The sequence below is a fragment of the Zophobas morio genome, unplaced genomic scaffold (assembly GCF_036711695.1).
Source record: "Zophobas morio isolate AGI-343-1 ecotype UQ-CSIRO unplaced genomic scaffold, CSIRO_AGI_Zmor_V1 ptg000004l, whole genome shotgun sequence".
NCBI lineage: Eukaryota > Metazoa > Arthropoda > Insecta > Coleoptera > Tenebrionidae > Zophobas > Zophobas morio.
The window spans coordinates 10,620,037-10,642,982 of record NW_026972109.1 but is presented as its reverse complement, the minus strand read 5'-3'; the positions used below and the strand labels follow the sequence as shown (position 1 = coordinate 10,642,982).

Below are 22,946 nucleotides of genomic sequence, written 5' to 3'. Positions count from 1 at the left end.
CCTTTTGATGTTTACTGAACTTTAAAGTAATTATTCCACGGAACGACCCAGCGCTCCCTAATTAACAATTAATATCAACAAACTGCTTTTGATCGACGAAAATCACCTGAAATTCCATTTACTCAGAGTAATGGGTTTGTCGCGTAACGACGAAAAAATGCGGCGATTAGGGAAAGGTGGGGAAAATTTGGTACTACATATACTAAAAATTTGTCATTGACACTTTATTTGAGCAAATTGATCCTTACCAACTCTAATAATGTAGCATGTAGAAAAAAACTAGAAGCTTTAATAAGAAAATGATCCTATGATAATAGTTGCATTAGTCGCTGCCCTGGAGGTACGAGCGCTTTGAAGCTCCGCTGTATATTTAAGCTAAAATAATCTAGCATTAGCTAATTTGCAAGTTTCTATCTATAATGGTCAGACAAATAAACAAGTTGGCGGAGTTATCTAATGTGTCGCTATTCCCCCATATTCCCCTATAACCGGGATAGTCTCGGGATTAACAAATGCCTTCCATTTTCAGGATAAGCGGTTATCGATTCGTCTCCCGCTCGCTAATGACCGTAATTTACCTGTAATTATTCCAGAGCGAAGGCAACGATCCTTAAAATGTCAATCACTCCGAAAGAACTTCCTCAATTCTCTCCATATTCCCTCCATTATGTATTATTTTTGTATTCGTATTGATTCATGCTCTCTTTGTTATTTAATTCATAACACAGAATCGACTCAACCATCATAAACTTCACGTAACTCTATTTTCGTCATGATTCCGGAATAAGTATCTTTTCAAGCACCCACGCGATTTCGGTGCACGAAACGTTTTCATTTCGCTGAAATTCGTCGAGAGTAATGAGAGATGGGGAAAGGTCAACAATAAGATGGCTTTTTGCGTTATTCCGCTGTGGGAGGATTCATAAAGAACAACACCTGATGTAGGTTGTTAATTAAAAGTTAAACCGTCTTAAGCGAACTCTCCGTGTCTGCAGGGATGCGCCGTTATTAGTTAAATAGCCGAAAGCTCTCGGCAGGAATTGTTTCGCTAAGCTCATTTTTGACCTGCAATTGGAGTGCACGTTTTTTTCACGGAATTATAAACTCGGGAGCGTGGAACCCCGGAATTGACCTTTCGCGATGGAGCTTTTGAGCTTTTTGTTCGCCGAACACCACAGAGGAGCTTTGATCGTTTAACATGCACAAACAAGTTTCGTTAATTTTGTGATGCGACTTTTTGGGCTTTAATTAAAACTTACTAATCCGCGAGGGTTTGTGGGATAATTTAAAATTGTATTCGTTTGTGTCAAAACTGATGGCAAACAGTCGTCGCTGCAGATAAATGAAGTGCTGGATTATGAATTTTTATATCTGTTGGGTGAATTTTAATATTTATAAGATAATAAATTAGTTTTCTTAAACTTAACATAATCACTGTTCTGATAACGGACTCCGAGATTTTTTCAAATTACTTCAAAAACTAGACACATGAAGTTCTCGTGATTCTTTCTAATTACATACTTTAAAAACAAACCAAAAGCGGTCTCCGGGATTATTTTAAACCACTTCAAAAACCAAACAAAAAAAGGCCCCGAAATTCTTTTAAACCACTTCAAAAACCAAACAAAAGAGGTTTCCGGGATTTTTTCAAACCACTTCAAAAACCAAACAAAAGGGGTACTCCGAGATTTTTTTTAAACCACTTCAAAAACTAAACAAAAGGAGTCCCCGAGATTCTTTCAGATCACTTTAAAAACCAAACAAAAAGGGTCCCCGAGACACTTTTCAACCACTTCAAAAACCAGACAAAAGGGCTCCCCGAGATTCTTTTAAATCAATTCAAAAACCAAACAAAAGGGGTCCCCGAGATTTTTTTAAACCACTTCAAAAACCAAACGAAAGGGGTTCCCGGGATATTTTCAAACCACTTCAAAAACCAAACAAAAGGGGTCCCCGAGATTTTTTAAACCGCTTCTAAAACTAAACAAAAGGAGTCCCCGAGATTCTTTTAGATCACTTCAACAACCAAACAAAAGGGGTCCCCGAGACACTTTTAAAGTAATTCAAAAACCAAACAAAAGAAGGCCCCGAGATTCTTTTAGATCAATTCAAAAACCAAACAAAAGGGATCCCCGAGATTCTTTCAAACCACTTCAAAAACAAAATAAAAGAAGGCCCCGAGTTTCTTTTAAACCACTTCAAAAACCAAACAAAAAGAGGCCCCGAGATTTTTTTAAACCACTTCAAAAACCAAACAAAAGAAGTCCCCGAGATTCTTTTAGATCAATTCAAAAACCAAACAAAAGGGATCCCCGAGATTCTTTTAAACCACTTCAAAAACCAAACAAAAGGAGTCCCCGAGATTCTTTCATATCACTTCAAAAACAAAACAAAAGAGGTTCCCGAGATTCTTTCAAACTACTTCTAAAAGCAGACATGAAGGGTCCCTGAGATTTTTTTCAAACCAATTCAAGAACAAAACAAAAGGGGTCCCCGAGATTTTTTCAAACCACTTCAAAAACCAAACAAAAGGAGTTATAGAGATTCTTTCAAACCACTTCAAAAACCAAACAAAAGAGGTTTACGAGATTTTTTCAAATCACTTCAAAAACCAAACAAAAGGAATTCCAGAGGTTCTTTCAAATTATGTACTTTAAAAACAAAACAAAAGGAGTCCCCGAAATTCTTTCATACCATTTCAAAAACAAAACAAAAGAGGTCCCCGAGAGCAGACATGAGGGGTCTGTGAGATTCTTTCAAAAAAAAAAAGGAATCTTTTACTTATCCTTATCAGCAAAAGGTTCGACTAAAAGCAAATGCTTATTTCTATATTCATAATGAAATACTTAGGCCATAAGGATTTGCCATCAGTTGAGTGAACTCCATCGTGACCGTTTCCAAGAAATAAGAAAAAAACCTTTACCACCACCGTAGTCAATTGTATATATATTAGCAGAAACGATTTTTTTTTGTTTGAAATCGCAATTTTGCTGTTGTCTAGTGCAAACGTAGAATATTATCAAAATGTTTAGCTCAAGTAACACCTCCGACGAAGAAATAAATTAGGTGCGAAGAGAAATAAATAATGTTTGTTGTAAATTTTATGAAAACCAATGAAGTCATTTTGAGTAAAAGTCAAATTCCATCAACAAAGGCAAAACAGACTTAGCTCTTGAAAAACCAAAGGAAGAACTTAGGGATAACTTGGCTAAAAGTACCGAAATAAAAACAATTTTGAAAAATATTAATAACTTGAAGGTGTCTATAAAGAAAACAGATAAACATAGAACTGAAATGCGGGAAATTAATCTACTAAAACTTTTCACGATAAAACACTACTTTTAAATAATAATTATATACCTGTATCTAAAACCAATCGCAGAAAAAATTTCAGTTTTGTTGTACCTATTATCAATTGCTCCTCTGCGTATTTCTGCAATTTCTGGGAGAAAATGCTCAGAAAGCCGCTACATACACTTTCTGATCGGAGGCGAAATAATTTTTTTAAATCTTCCTCCTGAGGGTCAGCGAAATGAAATTTTTGTTGTCGTACTACTTTATTAAACATTTTCATTCCTAGACTTGTCATAAGGAACTGAAGAACGAGACTTACGTTTTTTTAAGGACATGCTTAATATGTCAAGGAAACGGTGATTGTTTTGAATACTAATGGAAGGAAAAGCTTATACTTGTTACCTAAGATTAAGCTTTTGCTTATAAGCATTTACTGAAAATTTTATTAATCTAAATTGAAGGATTTCCTTAAAAAAATACTAGAAAAAGCAAGTGCTTATTATTATGAATACCACTCGATCCTCTTAAACCACTTCTAAAAGCAGACATGAGGGGTCCCTGAAATTTTTTCAAGCCACTTCAAAAACAAGACAAAAGGGATTTCCGAGATTCTTTCAAACCACTTCAAAACCAAACAAAGTGGTCCCCGACATTCTTTCAAACGACTTCAAAAAGCAGACATAAGGGGTTTCTGAGATTCTTTCAAACTACTTCAAAAACAAAACAAAAGAGGTTCCCGAGATTCTTTAAAACTACTTCAAATAAAGACAAAAAGTTTCCGCGATTCATTCAAATTATTTCAAAGACGTTACGGGCAGGGATGGATTTAGCCATCTGGAAATCGGGAATTTTCCAGCAGCACCAGTGGTACACCAAAAGCGTGCCCGAACTCAAATTTTACCATACTTTTATGTAATTAGTTTATGTATTTAGTAAAATTTCGGCCTTTCAGGCGTCGGTCAAAATTTTTCTTGCTGAACCAGATCTCATCCACCCCTAGTTATAGTTATGTTTTAGACATTAAACTTTTTTTTTACTTTTAAATGAAGTAAAATTTCGGCCTTTCAACTTTTCAACGGCCTTAAACTTTTTTATTTTTTAGACGGTCTTATTTTGAGTAAAATGTTTCAAACTATCTTTAAACTGAATTTTAAGATCACAATTTATTTTATTGTTGGCAAGTGATGCCGAGATATTGATAATCGCCTTTTCATATCAGACTCCTTGAAAATTCGTTTTAAAAGAAATTAAAAACTCAACAAATAAATAATATTTTTTTATAAAAATTGCTACAACTTCGTACAAGTTTTCAATTTTACTCAGTTCTGTATCGTCGTGGCAGTTTATATCAAGTGGCTAAAAATAAAAACGTTTCATTCATTCTTTTCATGGGTTTTTATTTACTTGTTTCAGGTTACTGATTCCGGTTCGTGCTATTCTCGGACCTCATTTAATACACGTATTTCTACAATTCCGCCAGCTAAAATAAAAATTATGAGTTTTATATTACAAATAACAACATAATAACATAATCTGATTTATTTTATGGACGACGTTTGACAAAGGTAAAGCTGAAGCCGGCGGCGGAAACAAGTAAATAAAAATCCGTAGAAAGAACCATTTTTAATTTGGACCAATTAATTTTTTAACTCGTAAAGGTAAAAGCGGGATGGAATATTAAATCAGAAATGGAGAACGTTTTGGGTTCCACACTTTAAATGAAATTTACTCAACAATGTTTTTAATTTTTGGAGAAGGTGAACAGATATTTCTGCTAATATTTTAAATTACAAGTGGGATTTATTTCAATAATCTGAGGAATTAATACCCTTAAGCTCCGCATTATGTAATAATAATACTCTTGGGAGTAACCGGTCAGTAAAAAATTATGGTTTTAATTCTGTTTAAAAGAAGTTAATTAATTAAAGTCTTTCATCTAGTTAATGAATTTTAAACATTAAGTTCTAATTACCTCATGTTGTAAAGATTAACAATCTCGCGTCGTGACATCCAACACCTGATGTAGGTTGTGTCTTAATTAAAACTTAAGCTATCATGATCCAGCCACTTTGCACGGGTCCGGAATATTGTGTCCCGAGGGATATGCCTTTATAATTGAATACTCAAAGCTCTCGTCTGAAGTGGCTCCACAAGCTGCAATTGCACTATTTATAGTCTATGAGGAATTATAAATTGTTAAAGCTCGACATCTTGCCACCCGCATTCGATATTCTTTTTGCTATTACTCACGCTAGAAGCTAATCTCATCCGAACTTCCACTATAATCTTGTCCTTTTCTCGCGTCAACAATTTGTTCCCATAAACTTCCAATTCGACCTTTGACAAAAGTTTGCACTTATCCAACTGTTCCAAAATTCAAATTCCTCCTTGTCTCCCTCAAACAAAAACAGAATTCTTTATTACAATAAAGCGTCGCTTTCCAACAACCTGATGGAAAAAGTTGGCGCTTAAAATTCACACGACGCAAAAAAATTTACTCCCAGAGACTCACTCTCCGACCTATAAGACATCCATCATTCTAAATCAAAAGACCTTCCAGCGAACGCGGCTTCAATATCCAATAAAACACACGTTTTATATGAGATCCTGTTGCGTTCGAACGCATGATCACGTCTTGTAACGACAGCTGTTTAAGCCTAGATTTAACTGTCTTCATTTATCACAGTTTCCAGTTTCTCCGCCGCAACAAGACTCTTATTTATTATCCTAGAACATGTGAACACCTTGGTAATTTAGCGCTTCTTCGCAGGAAGCGGCTCGGACGGAGCGGAGATGCGGTTCTCCATCCAGCCGGCACCGGGAGAGTCCGGCTTTTCTCAATGGTCGGCGGCTATGAAGATGGTGGCTCAATTGTCCGGGGGCATACCCCCGGAATTTCGCAGGAGATTGTGGCTCACACTCGCTGATAAGCACTTGGCCGCGAGGGGCATCGACTGGCCTAAAGTTGAAAGGAACTGCTTCAGTGAGTGGTCTCACCCGGCGGATTCAGAACTGGGGGTCCAGATTGTGAAGGACTTGCATCGGACAGGCTGCAGCCTTTTCTGCGGAAAGGATGGACAGGAAAATCAAGCTTTGCTCAAAAGGGTGCTTCTGGCCTACGCGCGCTGGAACAAGGCGGTCGGTAGGTGGCCTTTAAGGGACTTCGCCACCCACACAACTGTACAAACACAAAACTGTTAAAAGGGTTTTATTTGGAGTTGATGTTTGAGAACTAAATTGGATAATATTGTGTAATAGATGGATAGTCAGACAGGCGGAAATGGGGACCTACTTTTTCCTACCCTAGGAATGGAGATGACGGTCAGGTAGCAATAGTAACAATGGTTTTGTGTTTCTACATTTGTCTTCGTGGCGCTCTCTACTCGAAATAACTTTTTTTATAACTTTTTTGTTGTAGGCTACTGTCAGGGATTTAACATGTTGGCAGCTCTTATTCTTCAAGTGACTGAAAAATGTGAGACTGACGCTCTAAAACTCATGATTTACTTAATTGAAGGTGTGCTTCCCGACTCGTATTTTGCCGATAGTTTGCGCGGGCTCTCAGTCGATATGGCCGTATTTCGCGAGTTGTTACGGTCCCGTTTGCCGCGTCTCTCTAAGCACTTGGATGCTTTGCAAAACGCAGCTAAAGACGGAACTACGAGCTACGAACCTCCGTTAACGAACGTCTTCACCATGCAATGGTAATGGACGTAATTAAACGAAGCACTTTAATAATTTCCCGTTTTCCAGGTTCCTGACGTTGTTTTGTAATTGCCTTCCACAGCCCACGGTTCTACGTGTCTGGGATCTCATCCTACTGGAAGGCAACGAAATTCTTCTCCGTACGGCTCTAGCGATTTGGCAGACGCTTGCCGATCGAATACTCGGCGTTAGAAGTGCAGATGAGTTCTACTGCATCATGGGAGTCCTCACTCGAGAGTTGCTCGAGTTTGAATTAATCGACGCCAATTCGTTAATCAAATCAGTGGTAGCGATTGGGCCTTTAACGGAATTGAAGAGCCTTCGCGAACACTACTTGTACAATATAAACCCTTGGGGGACTTCGGTTTCGACGCTTTTCCCCAGTAACGTGGATAAACAAATGAAGCTGTACGCTAAAGATCGACTCGTCTTGGATATAAGTGCGCTGAAGAAGCAGTATACTAAGTTAAAGCAGAGACAGAGACAAGCGCATATAATCTTCAGTGCTGCGATCTCGAGACAACCACCACCTAGTGCTCCGGTTGCCATGAACCACCTCCTCCTCGGAAAAAGTGCCCTGGTTCCGGCAAAACGTCTAGGTCCGCCGAAAGGGAGCATCCCTCCAGCTAGAGTCCCCGCGAGTACGCTCCTCTGGAAAGACGCCCCTAAAACTAGCGATAGTTCTTCATCCTCCGACACCGAACTGTGCGATGACCCCAGCGACTCGTCTTCCCCCGAAGAAGACGAAGAAGAAATCAAAAGTCAATTCGCTAAAGACAATCCCGAGAATCTTATGACTACAGACAATAAAGTCGACGGTGAAGAAGACGTTGCCAACTCTTCCAACAGCCAAATTAGTAGTGATATTTTTGATAATACTGCTTCAACTAGTGTCAACATGTTCGATCCGGTCGAGTCGGACGACGATAGTGCGGACTTTGAGAAGTTCCTCGAGGACCGCGTTCGTTGCCTTAAAGAAATCAAAACGCCTTCGGACGAGGACGCAGAAGGCGCAGTCCGGACGAAACACGGTAGGAGAAATAGCGAACGCGCCCTGCAAATTATACAAGAGAACTCGTTAATATTGCACCGAATAATGCAGTGCCAGTCAAGATTATCTCCGTCTCCGCCTTTTGTTACTACGAACAATGAGACGGAGGCAACAATGGAGTCACCGAGAGAAACGATATCATCGACGAGTTTCTATGACACGATTTCGAGCAGTATTAGTCGCGAATTCGCGGAAGACAAAAGCGACGCGGAACAATGCTTCACCGCCATGGAAAAAATCGACGAAGATCAAGAGAACAAGTCGCCGGAGTACGGCTCAAGGTACAGCAGCATATTGGAGAAGAGTCGCAACCTGGACGAAAAATACAACAGTTTGATCTTGAACGCCGGTGTGAGGAGTATAAAAACTGTAGTCGATGAGAGTGAGCCCAAAAGTGATCTTATTTCCGAACTCAACTTAAAATACGATTCGATGAATCTGAGTACTATTGATTCTTATAGAATACCGAAGGATGATAATTACAAATTTAGCAGCGATTCTCAGAGAATAGCGGATTTGTATAGATTCGAGGTCGACGATGATAAAAAAAGTGGCTTGGTGGATGTCGGCGCGGCGAAGGCAAATCTAAGTCTTAACCTGGAACAAAGCGCCTCCTTGTATAGCCCCCCGAGTCCGCGACTGGCGACTTTAAAGTCTCCTTGTTCAGATCGGAGCGAAAAATCACCTAACTCCAAATCACCGAATAAAATATTCAACCCTTTCCCCGTCGCGCTGAACTCTAGGCAAAACAAGGAAGTTCCTTTAAAACTTGGATTGTACAAAAAATGACAAAACAACTTTATACTATTTTTATTAATGTTGTGCTTATAATAAGGGAAAGACTGCTCTAAATTTTATCGTTACATTATTATTGCATTGGTGCATTGCTGATGCGTTAACTTTAATTACATAACCCGACATCGGTGACACCATCAAAGAGGAAGTTGATGACTAGACTTGATGGTGTCGACTAGACATTTTATTATCGAAAAACCTCGTTGATACTATTTTGCGCTGTGCCAGATCCGTTCTAAAGTTGTAGCAAATAATATATATTTCCTTAAAAATTGTTATAGCGTTGACTCAATAAATACATTCTTGTTTTGTCGTTTTTGCTTAGTAGTTGTACTCGTCCAAAATAGGCGGGCACGTGCACACCAAGTGCTTATCTCCGTAGATATCGTCAATCCGAGCAACAGTTGGCCAAACTTTAACCTCTGGTCGGACAAAGTTTGCCGGAAAAGCCGCCTGTTCCCTCGTATAGGGTCGTTCCCAGGAGCTGCTAATAACCTGTTCCTGTGTATGCGGGGCCATTTTCAACGGATTAACCCTAATATCCATACGACCCTCCTCAATTTCCTTAATCTCGTGCCTTATGGAAATCAGCGCGTCGCAGAATCGATCCAACTCTTGTTTATCTTCGGATTCGGTTGGCTCGATCATCAAGGTCCCAGCAACAGGCCACGACATCGTAGGCGCATGGAAACCATAATCCATGAGTCTCTTAGCGATATCGGCAGCCTCGATATTAGCAGTTTTCTTAAAATCCCTAGTATCAATAATAAACTCATGAGCAACCAGATTTGACGTAGGACTCTTAAACAACGTGGTATAGTGCTGCTCTAACACTTTCGACATATAGTTGGCATTCAAAATAGCGACCTGAGTGGCTTTGCGCAACCCTCTGGGTCCCATCATCTTGATATAAGCCCAAGAGATGGGCAAAATCGCTGAAGACCCAAAAGGTGCAGCACTCACAGCACCGTAGTTGTTTGCGTCGTCACCCCCGGGACTCACAACGGGGTGACCTGGAAGAAACGGAGTCAAATGTGACTTAACCCCAATGGGACCCATCCCCGGACCACCTCCTCCATGAGGAATACAGAACGTCTTGTGTAAATTGAGATGGGAAACGTCGCTGCCGTAGTCACCCGGTCGACACAAACCCACCTGTGCATTCATATTAGCCCCATCTAGATACACTTGCCCTCCATTCTTGTGAATTATATCACAAACATCAGCCACCGTCTCCTCAAACACTCCATTCGTGGAAGGATACGTAATCATGAAACACGACAATCGACTATTAAATTTCTCTGCTTTGGCTTTAAGATCTTCAACATCTATAGAACCGTCGTGTTTCACTCTCACTGGTTCCACTCGCATTCCTGCCATTTGGGCACTCGCTGGGTTAGTACCATGGGCGCTCACCGGGATCAAACACACGTCCCGATTTTTATCACCGCGGGCTTCATGGTAACACTGGATGGCTCTCAAACCTGCATATTCACCTTGAGCGCCACTGTTGGGTTGGAAACTTATTCGGTCGTAGCCTGTGATGGCACAAAGATCTTTTTCTAGTTCGGCGAAGAGTTGATGGTAGCCCAAACTTTGATCCAGAGGGGCAAATGGGTGAATGTCGGTAAAGTGTTTAAACGAACAAGGCATCATTTCCGTCGTGGAATTGAGTTTCATGGTACAAGAACCCAACGGGATCATGGAATGTACTAGCGATATGTCTTTGTTTTCTAGAGTTTTCATGTAGCGTACAATTCTGGTTTCAGAGTGGTGTGAGTTGAATACCGGGTGTGTTAAAAACGGCGACGTTCTTTTATATTCGCTTCTGGTAATGGAGTGCTCGCGCACCATTGGGTTGTTTAGTAGGTCTTCAATCGAGTGCGAGCTTCCGAAAATTTCAAACAAATCGTTAACATCTTTGAAGGTTACTGTTTCATCTAAAGACACACCGATAGCTTCGTCATCAAAATATCTCAAGTTGATTTGTTTCGCGTTCGCCCGACTTCTCACCTCCTCGGTTCCGATCTTCGGTACGACGCGAATGGTATCAAAGAAGAGCTCGTTCGTTAAAATATTACCATCTTGTTGTAATCCGTGTCTTAAAACCTAAAGCACTTTTAATAAATCGTGGCTTGAAATTTAATCTACTTACCAAAGTCAGGTTGTGTATTTTAGTAGCGATATCCCTAAGTCCTTGCGGACCGTGATAAACCGCAAACATGGCCGACATGTTTGCTAATAAGGCCTGAGCTGTGCAAATATTACTTGTGGCTTTATCCCTTCTTATGTGTTGTTCGCGCGTTTGTAAAGCTAGTCGGTATCCATCTCTGCCAGAAGCGTCTCGAGTGACCCCAATCATCCTACCTGGCATCAGACGCACTAACGACTGGTGGCAGGCAAAAAAACCGGCATGGGGGCCTCCGTAACCCAGTGGTACTCCCAGTCTTTGAGATGTACCGATGGCGATATCGGCGCCAAATTCGCTAGGTGGGCGGAGAAGAGTCAAAGCGAGTAGGTCAGTAGCGCAGCAAACTAAAGTTCCTAGAATGAAGGGTTAATTTATGGGTAAATTGTTACCACAAGTGAGTTACCATGAGAGTGTGCAGCTTCTGTAATCGAACTAAAATCAACGATGTTTCCTTCAGTGTCGGGGTACTGAAATAGTACTCCGGCGACGTCCCTGTTAGAAAAGTCGCATTCGTTGACATCCACCACTTCGACTTTTAACCCTAGAGATGATAGTCGTGTTTCAACAACTGAGATGGTTTGGGGGTGTAGTTTGTCAGAAAGGAGCATCTTTTGTCTCTTGTTTTGTCGATAACAAAGGGACAGAGCTTCAGCGGCTGCGGTACCTTCATCCAGTAGAGACGCATTCGCTACGTCTAGACCCGTAAGATCCGAAACCATGGTTTGATAATTCAGAAGTCCCTCGAGTCTTCCTTGGGCCACTTCTGGTTGGTACGGGGTATACTGTGTAGTCCACCCCGGATTCTCAAAAATGTTCCTCATGATGGTATGCGGGACGCAACAATTGTGGTACCCCATCCCTATATATGACCTCCAAATCTTGTTACGTTCAGCTATTTTTCTTATTCTGTTTATCAGTTCGTACTCGCCTATGATAATAAGTTACTTCATTAGACCCCCAGCAACTCTATATCTCTTGACGTTTGACCTTTTTAAAAAATTCCACACTTACCCACAGGTTCCTCGATATCTAATTTTCGATTCAGACGTATGTTTTGTGGAACGGCCTTATCAGTCAGCTCATCTAAGCTCTTAAATTATTGTCACTTTAATATGCATAATCTCGATTAATTTAGACTCACCTTGAATCCTAGCGAATCCAGCATGGCAATGACGTCGCTCTCTCTGGGACCGATGTGTCGGCTTGGAAATTCATCCTTATGCGGAAACAAGGGTCCATCGGGTTTAGGTGGAGCCCCGGCGCTTAAAAATCGCAAAAATTTCACTTGTGGCAAAATGTGCCTGGTGCGTGAAGCGATTTTGTACATTGTTATGGTGGAAGTAGCGTAATAGTCGTACAAGACGATTATTAATATAAGGATGGGGTCAGGGGTCGCGAAAATATGATAAGAAGACGATAAATTTTTGTGTAAATGTCGAAGCTGTTTGTGATAATGCATGCACAGACATTTTGAGAATCATTAATTATGGGATTAAGAAGCGAAGGCTGATCTTTTCAGGATAAATTATGTGGGTTTCGAACGCCTATAATTAAAGTGGAGACCTTTAAATGATGGCGATTCCGGTGGCTGGTTGTATTTGTTGTCTGTCAGTTTTGGTGTGTTATTATCGTAAAATGTTGGACATATTATTTCGTGCTTGAGGAAACTAGAAATTAAATATGCGATTTATATTTAGGTTTTATCAACCTGTTTGGGTCGGTAAATTACAGATTATTGCGTAGTAACTAAAAATGAGTAAACACTTTTTTTGGAATAGTTTAAATGTCTGAGGGAGTTAGTTATTGTGAAACTAAATCGCAGATCCTATAAGCGTACTATATAGTAATTTTAAATCGGAATGTTACCTTAATAGTAAAACCTAGATGCTAATATGTAAATGTTTTTAATAACATTTTCAACGTGAGGCATAAATCATATTTCTAAGTACATTATAATTCCAAAATCCTTAATTAATTACATCTTTCAAGTTATTTACCATTTATAATGATCATCGATTAATAATTTTGCTTTTTTCTTTCGAGAAACATAACTTTACACTTATTCCTACGAATAACTACCGACCGAAGCATCATTTATTCAACGTTTCTAAGAAGGATAGCACAATTAGTGTTAATATTTTACTTAAGTAAACTTTAAATCATTCGCATATAACTATGCTTGACAATGGAGTCTCAACAATGTCATTAACATATAAAAAAAAAACAAGGTTGTTCATAGACTGAAACTCTGCATAACACCTGGATGTGTCTTATTCTTATACAAAGTTACTCTACAGTTTGATGTTCTACAAGCTGCTGTACAAAATAATTCAAATACTATTTACAGAAAGTTTTCCAGAATAGGTATGTGGCCCTGTTGTACTGAACAGTTTCTTTAATTAGTGGATATACTAAAGATTTTGACGTTATCTATTTTTTTAACAAATTGTTTATACCTATAATTCCATATGAAAAAGCATTATTATTATCAATTATTCTAATTCTGTTTAGTTTGTCACGAAAATTAATTTCTGATAAGATACCACGTATCAGGTTTACTTTGTTGATGAAACTCGATAATAGTAAATAGGGACAGAATATACATTATCGTTTGGAATGTTTTCTCGTGTCGTAGAAAAAATAGTGCATGGCAATTCTCCCACAAAGTATCACTTTGTGTCTCTAGTATATGGAAATTTTATCACATCAGTGGTTAATAAGTGATTGTAGATACGGAAATAAAAAAATGCATCGATTTAAATGAATTGCACATTGCATAATTTATTGTACACAACAAAAACTAAAATAGTTGTACAACTTGTGTCGCGGTTATGCAACCAGTTATACACCAACTGACACATCTGTGACACTTTTTGCCACTCTGGCGGCCGTCACCGCAACCACCGCCAACATCATCGGTCACGTGACCGGTGTTTCTTGCTACGTGTCTGTCGTGTAATCCAAAATCGCTCTCACCAAGTACCGTAAATCCGGACTTCGCCACATATTTGACGTGACAACGTAGAATAAGGCTGTCCGAGTAAATCTGTGATCTATTTTAGTGTAGTTCTTCACCCATCACAATGGGGAGTAAGTACGGCCCATCTAACCTCCATTCTATTTTTATTTATTTCTATTATTACCACCCTCGTGCTCGTGTTTACGGGATTACGCCCCCAAAGGGCTCATCCACATTTTCGCTCCCATAATCTAATCTCTCCTGTTTCTTTTCCAGTCAAATTTTTAGAAGTAATTAAACCGTTCTGCAGTATCCTCCCTGAGATAGCCAAGCCTGAAAGAAAGGTGAGTTTTCACGGAATTTCCAGCGGGTTTTCTGAAATTTTCGCGACGTTTGTGTGCGTGGGGGTTTAGTTAACGTATTGAGGGTTGAAATTTGCACGTTTTTGTGAATTTTCATTCATATAATTGCAACAGCTGTTGTATTTAACATGTGGCATCATAAATGTTACAGATCCAATTCAGGGAGAAAGTATTATGGACTGCTATAACTCTCTTCATTTTCCTCGTCTGTTGTCAGGTATTAGAATGCACTTTGTTAGAAATGAGAAAGGCTACAAGGGTTATTGCAGATTCCACTTTTCGGTATTATGAGTTCGGACTCAGCCGATCCCTTCTACTGGATACGTGTAATTCTCGCTTCGAACAGAGGCACGTTGATGGAGTTGGGAATTTCACCAATTGTTACGTCTGGTTTGATAATGCAGCTTTTAGCTGGAGCGAAAATTATTGAAGTTGGGGACACACCAAAGGATAGAGCGTTGTTCAACGGCGCGCAGAAACGTAAGTTGAAAGTTGTACTGTGGTTAAGTGAAAATTTTCGTGGACAGGATTTGCCTTCGTTTTTTTGATGATTGAATTTGAGTTTTGTGGACGCTTTTATTGTAGTGACAATAAACATCAAATAATTTTAAAAGAAACAAAACCTTTTTCATAAGATCTTATCACTTAGAAATAAAAATATAGAAATTTATGGTATCTTTTTTAAGTCATCTTAAGACTAGTGACATTACTTACATTTATAAACTTGACACATTTTGAAGTTAACCAATTTTTGACACAACGTTCACCTGTAAAACACTGTTTTTTTCCAAAAGGTGGAACAAATTATAGTACATTTTATTTACGTATCTTAACTTCCTGACTGCACTCGTTAAGAATTTCTTGTTAAATAAGCAACTATTTTATTTGGGTTATGTAAGCGGTGCTGATAAAAGTTTATAAATAAATTGTGGTTTATTTTATTAATATCAAAGAGTCAAAATGGATATTGCTCCATGTTATAACCAAATATAGATTGAGAATATAAGTTACGTTTGTAGGTTTTACCTAATTAATTAAAAACAAAACAAAAAAGTTAATCAAATGACTTTATTGTGCAAGGCTAGACCAGAGATAAGATTATACGATACATATATCACATTTTAATTGTTTCATCATGTCATTTTTACCCCGTTATCTTCTTTTTATTGTATTTTGAAAATTTTCGTATGCATCGAAATTATTGCAATTTCTTTGAATAATAGTCTGTATAAAATCCATAAAAGTGCGTTTTTTTATTTCGTAAGCTAGGGGAGAATTGTAATTAGATCAATTTGACGAATGACCAATATATTTTCTCGACATTTTAATAGCTTCTAGAGTATGAAAGAGTAGGTCTTCCGTTTCCGTATGTCGTGTCATCTGTTGGCGATTATACCGGGTGTCTGGAAAATGACGGATTAACTCTTCAGTACGTTATGTACGGGAGTTTTGGCAGTCCCAAAAAATAATAAAAACATTCTTTGTGATATAGATTACAAAAAAAATGGTCTAAAGAGTTTAGATAGTACTTTCCTCGCTGTCGGAAACGTGACGACTGCAAGCCTATTATGTTTTTTTTCGTATTAGATTTCAAAGCATTCGGTTTTGTAGTTCTTGATTAAATCAATAAAATAAATTTGCGCATTCATTAAATTTTTTGAGTCACCCTGTATATCGAATCAAAAAAATATGAATGGAATGATAAATTGCAAGAAGAGACTCATCATATTTTGTACATTTTAGATAGGATTATTCGGCAAAATTTTGAGCTGACGTCATCAATTTTTTGGAGGGGATAAGCAAATATATTTTTACTAAAATTTTTTTTTTTTTTGGGGGTTTTATCTTTGTTTTTTTTAGTGTATAGAATTTTCTTTCAACAACAGGATCGATAAACACATTATCAGTTTCTTGTTGGGAAAAGAAAACTTTGTATATTAAGAAAAAATGGACAAAATATAAGCCCCGCCCACCCACCCCTTCTCGATTGTGATGAATACTTTATTCATCGTGAGAAGAAGGGTGGAGTTTAGTTTGCAAAATCCTCATTTCTCTATAAGAAATTACCATATGAAATATGTCTTTAAAAGGGTAGAATTTTCTAGAGTAATAATGTGTAATAATATAATAATTTCGCCCCACGTCTGGTGAGGAATGAAAAACTATCAGAATTGAGATCGGATTGGGTGGGTGGGACCTAATGTTTGTTTTTTTTTCCTTTATATACAAAGTTTTCTTTCAACAATTTTTTGCGGCAAAGAACGAGAGATATTATAATAAAAAATGTAACTTCAGTCTATTCTTCAATAATTTTGGTCTGTTCTCCTAATATAAGTCACGTAGAATAATTTGTATTTTCTCGTTTTACTCGAAAAACTGAAAAATCTAAAATTTGAAAAATTAAAAATTGAAAACTGGCGAAATTTCAAGTCGAAAAACTGCAAAATCTAAAAATGGAAACGTCCAAAAGGTGGAAAATCGGAAAACTGGAAAATTTAAAAAAGAAAACGCAAAGACAAAATATCGTAAAATTAAAGACAAAAAAACTGAAAAATTGCAGACTGAAAAACTGACGAAACGAAAAATTGAAAAAACAAAAAAATTAAAAAATTGGAATATTGAAAAATTGTAAAAATATAGAAAATTAAAAATCGAAAACTCGAGAAACTCAAATCGAAAAATTGCTAAATCTAGAAATTGAATTGAAAAGTTGAAAAATTTAAGAAAAAAATTCAAGTCAAATAGGATGCAGGAACGTTATTTACGCCTCTGGTTTTTACTTAATAGAGGTTATCAGGAAACAAAAATAGCAAAAAAAAAGATAATTTTTCAGAGAGGTGGGATTCACTTGGCTGCACTTCAAAATGAGTCTTATTTTGGCAAATACTAGCCTGGCCCAGAGGGTAGGTTATTTATGTAAAATTTCATTTTTGAAAAAATTGTCTAAACATTCTGAAAAAATTCGGAGATATATATATCTCGATGTACTGATTCCAAAAATATAGCATCTTTATGGTAACGGAGCAATATGTTGGGAAAATTCGCTGTGAAATTGTAATTTTTTGGAATTTTTGAAAATTGCGATATTTTAATGGACGATTCCGGAAAAAATGGTTTAAGTTATGGAAGAAATGAAGCCACAAGTGACTTCTGCGGCTCAAAATCTGCATGGAACTATTTAGTTAAATTTCGAAAATCATCGAGAATAGGTTGAAATTTACATAAGGGAGGTAATACAAATACATAATGGGAAATTTCGTTTTTGAAAAAGTCATCTAAAAATTCTGATTAAATTCAGGGATATAGATCTCGACGTGTTGTTTATAGTAACTGAGTAATATTTTTTTCGAATGTATCTATAACCCATTGTTGGTTAAGAATACTTTAGTTCTGTTTAATAAAATTAAGGTTTATTTCTTGAAATTTGTTTTCAGCAGTGTACGAAGTTGTTATTCAATTCCCTTTCAGCTTTTTGGGAAATTCGCTGATCCGAACAAATCGCTAATCCGAACACACCTTGCCTCAATTAATTCGGATAATCGAGGTTATACTGTATATTTGTTTATCTCCCTAAAAAATTAATGACATCATCTCAAAATTTTGCCGAGAGAAATCCTATCGAAAATGTGCAAAAAATGATGAGGCTTTATACGTGATTGACGATTGCATTGAATTTTTTTGATGACGTCATCTTAAAAAAATAGTAAAATCAAATTATGTATATAATTTTTAGAAAATCCATAGTATCAAAAACAAGATTGAATGTGTAAATTTAAAGGAGTTCGCTCAGATCATATCAAAACCTGCAAATATGTAATCTCCTTGTTATCAGATCGTTGGAGCACCATGTGCATTCAATATGGTACCAACAAGTTTTATAATGTATGCAGATAAAACGCCGAAATTTGTCTTTTTTCGTGGTATAGTCGAGAAATGTTTTAACTTCAAGTTTTTCCAAGTTTTACACTTCGTAAAGTACGAAAATTCAGATCTTTGGTTTGAGTTTGTGTACCAATTTTTTTTAACTATTTTTCTCAGATTCACCAGTTGGTTGTTAACGGAGAGTTAATCCGCCATTTTCCAGACACCCGATATTTAGATTAGTAACAACTACAAAATCGATAGATATGAAATTTTATGCTTTAACTTATTCCGTCCATGTAATTTGTTCACACACTTTTAATTTTTAGAACAGTTTTATTCAGAACGTCCCAAAAAAATTAGTCAGTGGAACTATTTATTTTATTGTTTATAATATAATATCTAAAATTGTTGACTCTATTGAATGTTATTAATATTATTAAGCTGCTCCTATCCAGATTGATACACATATTTGTTCTATTAAAAAGCTAAAAATATTTGTGTTGTATTGATTTGTAAATTGCATTTAAAATGTATGCACAGCTTTACCTGAAGTTTAATAATCCAATCTCTCGATGTTTCATGATCCCTAGAGTACGAAACAATAGGTCCCCTTTTTGGTCTGTCGACCATCTGTGTCAAGCAGATAATAATTTTCGTAACTATTGGAATTGGGCAATTGTCCCTACCAATAATTTTAAGATACTTATCCGCTCAACATTTTGCGCGGAAAAGGATATTAAAATTGTCATTTTTCAAAAAAAGAGGACTCGTTGGACTGTACTTTAGGGACGAGGGAAGCTCAAACAAAATAACCTTTGACCAATTTTTATTTTAACTTATAAGGGTTATCCTCGCTAAAAAAAAATTATTGGTTTTGCTGTAAGAGCGAGGGAAGTTCTATCTAAACAACTTTGGTCCAATTTTTAGTTCAGGTGCTATCTCTGTATAAGCGCTCAAAGTAATTAACGTTTTTGAGATATTTTAATATAAAACATTGATTTTTTTTACCACAATGTTCTGTTATAAAAAATTAGGAAAAATATAATTATTGTTCATCTAAGTTGGCTGCTCAGTTTTAAAATGACTTACCCAAAAAACCATAGCAAACTTGATTTATCATCAATAATGAATTAGCGTTAAATCACTAATAAGTCCATTGCATTTTCAGATTTAAGGTTCTCTAGTTCAATTTTAAACACAAAAAATGTGTTTCACTTTTTGTTTTCTCCTTTTTTGTTGTGGGTTAATATGATTAAAAATGAGGAATTATACGCTGATGTGTTAACAAAATATTGAGGTCGATGACTCAAAATAGTTGCATAAAATTTCTAAATATGTAAATACATTATGAATTCATTTTTGTGTGGACTAGAAAATATTAAACGTTCTTTTGTTATTGCGTAATGCGGAATATTTGTTACATTTGTTATGTAAACGAGTGTACCTATGTTTATTTATTTACTCGAAAATTTTACAAATTAATTCAGTTTTCTTGTGCTCTTATCATAATGTGTAGTTAAAGGGTACATATGGCATAATTTTATAAATATATAAATGCATAAATAAGTAGAGGTCGTTTAGCTTAAGTGTAATAAAGAAAAAAACAGATTTTTTTTTATTTGTGGATTTTTGAAACATTGTTATATGCTGTTAAGATCATTTGTGAATAACTTAATAAATTTAAAGTGTAATGTTATTAACTTTTGATGTCGCAGCTGCACTACTTTTACATGAAAAATAGTTCAAACTTAACAGCGCAAAGTACAGTAAAAATCCTTGAACTGACAATCGATTTAAACCAGTAAATTGGCTCTCGTTACCATTAACTGCAAATTAACAATCCATTTTTTAGTGTTCGGCATGGTAATCACTGTGGGCCAAGCCATCGTATACGTGATGACCGGCATGTACGGAGACCCTGCCGAAATAGGTGCCGGCGTCTGTCTCCTCATCATCATCCAGCTCTTCGTAGCAGGTCTCATCGTACTCCTCCTCGACGAACTCCTCCAAAAAGGCTACGGTCTCGGCTCCGGCATTTCCCTCTTCATCGCAACCAACATCTGCGAAACCATCATCTGGAAAGCCTTCTCCCCAGCAACCGTCAACACCGGAAGAGGAACCGAGTTCGAAGGCGCCGTCATCGCTCTCTTCCACTTGCTCACAACCCGTCAGGACAAAATCCGAGCCCTCCGCGAAGCTTTCTACCGCCAGAATTTACCAAACTTGATGAACTTGCTAGCCACCGTTCTCGTTTTCGCCATAGTAATATACTTCCAGGGATTCAGAGTCGATCTTCCGATCAAGAGCGCGAGATACCGCGGCCAGTACTCCAGCTACCCAATCAAACTCTTCTACACTTCCAATATCCCAATCATCTTGCAGTCCGCTTTAGTCTCAAACTTGTACGTCATTTCGCAAATGTTGGCGGTTAAATTCCAAGGGAACTTCTTGATTAACATGTTAGGGGTGTGGGCGGATGTGGGAGGGGGCGGTCCCGCGCGCTCTTACCCAATAGGCGGGCTGTGTTACTACCTGTCTCCGCCCGAAAGCGTCGGCCACATTCTCGAAGACCCAATCCACGCCCTGCTTTACATCATCTTCATGTTAGGTTCTTGTGCCTTCTTCTCCAAGACATGGATCGAAGTCTCGGGAAGTTCGGCCAAAGATGTCGCTAAACAACTCAAAGAGCAGCAGATGGTGATGAGAGGACACAGAGACAACTCCATGATCCACGAGCTGAATCGGTATATTCCTACGGCTGCAGCTTTCGGCGGTCTCTGCATTGGCGCGCTTTCCGTTTTGGCCGATTTCTTGGGGGCTATTGGTTCGGGAACCGGTATTCTTCTAGCCGTCACTATTATCTACCAGTACTTCGAAATTTTCGTTAAAGAACAGAGCGACATGGGCGGAATGGGGGCCCTACTGTTTTAAAACAATCGAAATATCGTGGGCGCAAGCTTGACTGATATTGTGATTTTTTCTTGTTACTTGTAAAAATATTAACTGCCGAGACTGGAGTTTTGTTTGTTGTAAATTTCATTTAATTCCAGTTCGACGGTTAATGTTTCTTGTCACTTTGTAGATCAGTGATGAATTTTTTCTAAGGACGTTCAAACTAATATAAGGAATATTTTTTCATTGTACATTCACATTGCGTTTTATGGATGTTTATATTTGTGAGTGGTTCTCCATAAGACTTGATCCGTACATGGTTATATTGACTTCATAAGACGGTTGTGTGTTTTGGTCATTTTGTTATAGATTATAATTTATTTTAAATACATCTAATTTCCGTAGTGGGAGCTTTTATTGTCCCTGACTACTTTCGGCATTTGTTTTATAGATAACAATAAAATGTTTGGAACTGATAATGTTTTACAAATTCGTTTTTTTTTTATGAAGGTTTCTTTTTAAAGTTACTTAAAACACGTAAAAAAACGTTGTGCGTCACAAGTGAATATTTTATTATCATATAAGTAAATGCAATTATTTTGCAAGTATTGGAAATGTTCAAGTAAAAGAGATTACAGTTTTACTCGATCTTACCCTTTTTTATTCAAAAAATGGGCACGCCACTGTCAAATATATAATAAAATATTACCATAGATTAATATAGATGCGTCATACAGGCTGATTTTGGAAAACCGCAAATTTAAATAATCGATGCCAATAGAAAAACTTGTATCACTACAACTCGTCGCCTGAGAACTTGTTTGATCTACAGACCAGAGCGCGCTCAGGCCATTGTCGACTCTAAGCGTTCAGAAGCAATTTGGTTGGTTTGGACTATCATTTTTACGGGAAATAGTTGTTTGGTCGGTTTTTCTAACGACTAAGCGAATATTTTTAGTACATATTTAGATGATTTTACATATTTTGTTTAACTAAGAATTAATTCTTTATTTGTTTTATACTAGCAAAACGTCTTAAACTAAGAATATTGTTGAATTCGTAGTAACCCAATGGATTTTTTTCGGGAAAATGTTTTGGAAACACTGTGTTCTATTTTGTACGAATTTTTAAATGTTTTTAGTGACAAATTTGTGTATGATATTAACAGTGAGAAAAAAAATGAAAAATAAAACTAATCGAAAAATCGAAATATCGAAGAACTGAAAATCGAAAAATGAAACATCAGTAAATTTAAAAAATGTAAAATTCAAAAATCTAAAATTTAAGAACCGAAAAATCGAAACCCCCAAATTTAAAAAATAAGATAACTGAAAAATCCAAACACCGAAAGACTGGAAAATCGAAAAATCAAAAGATCAAGAAATCGTGGAGTCGAAAAGTCGAACAATTGAGCAACCGAAATAGACCAAAATCGAAACGTTAAAAATTGGAAAATTTATAGTTTGAGAAATTGACAAACAAAATATCGAAAAATCCAAATCTCGAGAAATCAAAAAACTTAAAAATTTGGAAAATTGAGAGATTGAAAGATCAAAAGAACGAGAATTCGAAAAGTGATGAAGTCGAAAAATAGAGAAATCGACAAACAAAAAGTTAAAAGTTGAAAAATTGGAAAAGCGGAAAAACTGAGAAACCGGAATAGGCCCAAATAAAAAATTGAAAAACTGATAATCGAAAACCTGAACAATCAAATCTCGATAAATCGGGAATGAAAAATTGAAAAACAGAACATCTAAAACCAGGAAGTCGAAAAATCGAAAGATTAAGAAATATTGCAAAATTAAAATATCAAAAGATTGAAAAATCTAAAAT

General features: G+C 37.0%; 3 protein-coding genes across 6 annotated transcripts in view; 2 read left to right on the top strand and 1 right to left on the bottom strand.

Annotated features, from left to right (window-relative positions):
• The window catches only part of LOC135141274 (uncharacterized protein), a 68,753-nt gene extending 59,599 nt beyond the window's left edge, over window positions 1–9,154 (top strand). For both annotated transcript variants that reach the window (XM_064072228.1, XM_064072239.1), the window contains 3 exons: window positions 6,065–6,436; window positions 6,713–6,998; window positions 7,048–9,154. In XM_064072228.1, coding sequence (XP_063928298.1) covers window positions 6,065–6,436; window positions 6,713–6,998; window positions 7,048–8,839 — 2,450 coding nt within the window. In that variant the 3' untranslated portion in view covers window positions 8,840–9,154. The remainder of the gene's footprint in view (window positions 1–6,064; window positions 6,437–6,712; window positions 6,999–7,047) is intronic.
• On the bottom strand, window positions 8,846–15,212 carry LOC135141260 (glycine dehydrogenase (decarboxylating), mitochondrial). 3 transcript variants are annotated; one of them, XM_064072208.1, is made up of 7 exons: window positions 15,072–15,212; window positions 12,600–12,703; window positions 12,178–12,298; window positions 12,048–12,126; window positions 11,440–11,964; window positions 11,001–11,389; window positions 8,846–10,954 (listed from the first exon to the last, which is right to left on the bottom strand). In XM_064072208.1, exons 3-7 carry the CDS (start codon window positions 12,199–12,201, stop codon window positions 9,167–9,169), a joined length of 2,805 nt encoding a protein of 934 aa, XP_063928278.1. In that variant the 5' UTR covers window positions 12,202–12,298; window positions 12,600–12,703; window positions 15,072–15,212; the 3' UTR covers window positions 8,846–9,166. The 3 variants fall into 3 exon arrangements, with proteins under 3 accessions (XP_063928278.1, XP_063928287.1, XP_063928268.1); XM_064072217.1 differs by lacking the exon at window positions 12,600–12,703; XM_064072198.1 differs by lacking the exons at window positions 12,600–12,703; window positions 15,072–15,212 and having other exon boundaries at window positions 12,178–12,562.
• On the top strand, window positions 13,945–21,603 carry Sec61alpha (Sec61 alpha subunit). The gene is made up of 5 exons (XM_064072252.1): window positions 13,945–14,126; window positions 14,272–14,339; window positions 14,509–14,574; window positions 14,627–14,837; window positions 20,074–21,603. Exons 1-5 carry the CDS (start codon window positions 14,120–14,122, stop codon window positions 21,150–21,152), a joined length of 1,431 nt encoding a protein of 476 aa, XP_063928322.1. The 5' UTR covers window positions 13,945–14,119; the 3' UTR covers window positions 21,153–21,603.
• The last annotated feature ends 1,343 nt before the right edge of the window (window positions 21,604–22,946 follow it).